The following is a 2,336-nucleotide window of genomic DNA, read 5'->3' on the forward strand; positions in this document are numbered from 1 at the left end:
TTCTTTTTTTCTTTTCTCTCTCTTTTCTGTTGGTCATTTGTTCTTCCTTGACCTTATCCGTTTGGCTGTTTCCTTCCTTCCTATCTTTTCTCCTCCGCTGCTGATGCCCAGGCCTCCGCCATCTTTGCTGCTGCGCTGCAACTTGCTTCTGCTACACAAGCGGCTGAGGTGTGGAGGGAGGCCGCGTGCTAGCATCGGGGCCGGCAGACCACACACCCATGGCGGCCACCACCGCTACTCTAGGTTAGTCCCCCGCGCAAGGATCAAATTTGCCGCCGTCCTACTGCTCCCCCATCGTGCTGCATCTCCACCGCACTCCCGCCGCCGTCCTTCCTCGCTCTCGTTGTTGGCTGCTTCGCACTGTCCCCGCCTCCCACTACTGGCTGCCTCGTGCCGTCCTCAGGTCCCTCCCGAGGACAGGGATGGCAAAAACGGGGAGGAGCTGCTGGGAGCTACATTTTTTGGCTCCCACTCTGTGGAATAGCTCATCTTAGCGGGTTTTGAGGGGCTTCATCGTTGAAGCTGTTTGCTCTTCTACCCTTTGGCAGAGCTTCGGGTGGAGCCGGTGGAGAAGCACCTTCCAGAGTCTTGCCAAAGGGGGCCTAAAAATAGTGGTTATTTTAGGCTTGGCTTACAACCTCATTTTGCGCAAAACAAGTGAAATCGAAACTAAGATAAGCTCTACCAAACGGGTCTAAATTTAGCTTATTATTTCAAAAGGAAAGGTATAAGCTCTTTTTACATCAGTTGTGTGCAACTTTTATTTGAAATAAAAAAACGAACGGGCAAAACATACTAACCACAAGCCAAATGACGTGACGCACGCGCGCGAACTCGAGTTAGACGCACCAACATCAATTAGCTCGCATCAAGCCACCAACCCGCACGAGCCCAACACCGGCCAGTCAATGACGCCGACACGACTCGCCGCTCCGGTCAGCCGCGCGCCGCTCGTTTAAATTTCTGGCGCGAGACGGCTACCGAACAGAGGCAAGCGCCCGTCTGAGATCGACGCACGAACTCCGCCACGTCGGGACCTGCAGCCGGCCGGCCTGCATCGATCTCGTCACCTCATCGCCGTCGTCGTCGATGACGGCCGGCAGGACGACGACAGTGAGGGTTCTGGGCGGGGAGTTGAGCCCGTTCACGGCGCGGGCACGGCTGGCGCTGGAGCTGCGCGGCGTGGCGTACGAGCTCCTGGACGAGCCGCTCGGGCCCCGCAAGAGCGACAGGCTCCTCGCCGCCAACCCCGCCTACGGCAAGATCCCCGTCCTGCTCCTCCCCGACGGCCGCGCCATCTGCGAGTCCGCCGTCATCGTCCAGTACGTCGAGGACGTCGCGCGGGCCGCCGCCGGCGCCGGAGGCGAAGGCGAGGGTGCTGCCCTGCTCCTGCCGGAGGACCCCTACGAGCGCGCCATGCACCGCTTCTGGACCGCCTACATCGACGACAAGGTAATAACGTCTACATCGATTTCAGATAGCACATCTGGCGACGCTTGTTCACCGGCGATGGCATGTGTCTTGTGGCAGTTTTGGCCGGCGATAGACGCCGTCTCCCTGGGTCCGACACCGGAAGCACGCGCGCAGGCCACCGCCGACGCCCGCGCGGCGCTGCGGCTGCTGGAGGGGGCGTTCAAGGACTGCAGCAGCGGCGCGGGTTTCTTCTCCGGCAGCGACGCGGCGCCGGGGCTCCTTGACCTGGCGCTCGGCTGCTTCCTGCCGGCGCTCAGGGCCTGCGAGCGCCTCCACGGGCTCTCCCTCATCGACGCGTCCGCCACGCCGCTGCTGGACAGGTGGAGCCACCGGTTCGCCGCGCACCCCGCCACCAGGCGCGTCCTGCCGGACACGGACAAGGTGGTGGAGTTCACGAGGTTCCTCCAGGCAAAGTTCGGGGTCGATGTGTCCAAATGATAGAAACCGTCTCAACTTGTTTGCATTGTGTAACACCTCTCCCTCATTATTTGATTTTGTATTTCGTATTTGCGCACTTCTTGTTCTATATCTTAAATAATGAAGTAAACTTTGCCGATGCATATTTACAAATTTGAGTGCAAGAAAGTATGTCTACTTTCTTATATTATAGTAGCAGAAATGCTTTGCTACGAGTCGTTACTTGATCTCACGTTATTATTCGCTTATTTCTAATATTTTGACTTCACTTCACAGTATGTTGGTGCGTTGTTCCTAGTAGTCCTCTCTTTGTAAGTATAGTAGTAGAAGATATTTGTGGGTAGTTTGATGCCGTATGTTTATTACGTGGGACCCACACATGGAAATAAAAAAAATTCACTGCTTAACCTCCGCTCTATCCATTCATTTGATTTCCCCTGTACTTA

At 56.5% G+C, this 2,336-nt stretch overlaps 1 protein-coding gene across 1 annotated transcript; it reads left to right on the forward strand.

Moving 5' to 3' along the window:
* The first annotated feature begins 218 nt into the window (after positions 1 to 218).
* On the forward strand, positions 219 to 1,987 carry LOC101761238 (probable glutathione S-transferase BZ2). Its single transcript, XM_004986546.4, has 3 exons — positions 219 to 243; positions 989 to 1,452; positions 1,531 to 1,987. Exons 1-3 carry the CDS (start codon positions 219 to 221, stop codon positions 1,909 to 1,911), a joined length of 870 nt encoding a protein of 289 aa, XP_004986603.2. The 3' UTR covers positions 1,912 to 1,987.
* Positions 1,988 to 2,336: the final 349 nt, after the last annotated feature.

Source organism: Setaria italica, chromosome IX (assembly GCF_000263155.2).
Source record: "Setaria italica strain Yugu1 chromosome IX, Setaria_italica_v2.0, whole genome shotgun sequence".
NCBI classification, from domain to species: domain Eukaryota; kingdom Viridiplantae; phylum Streptophyta; class Magnoliopsida; order Poales; family Poaceae; genus Setaria; species Setaria italica.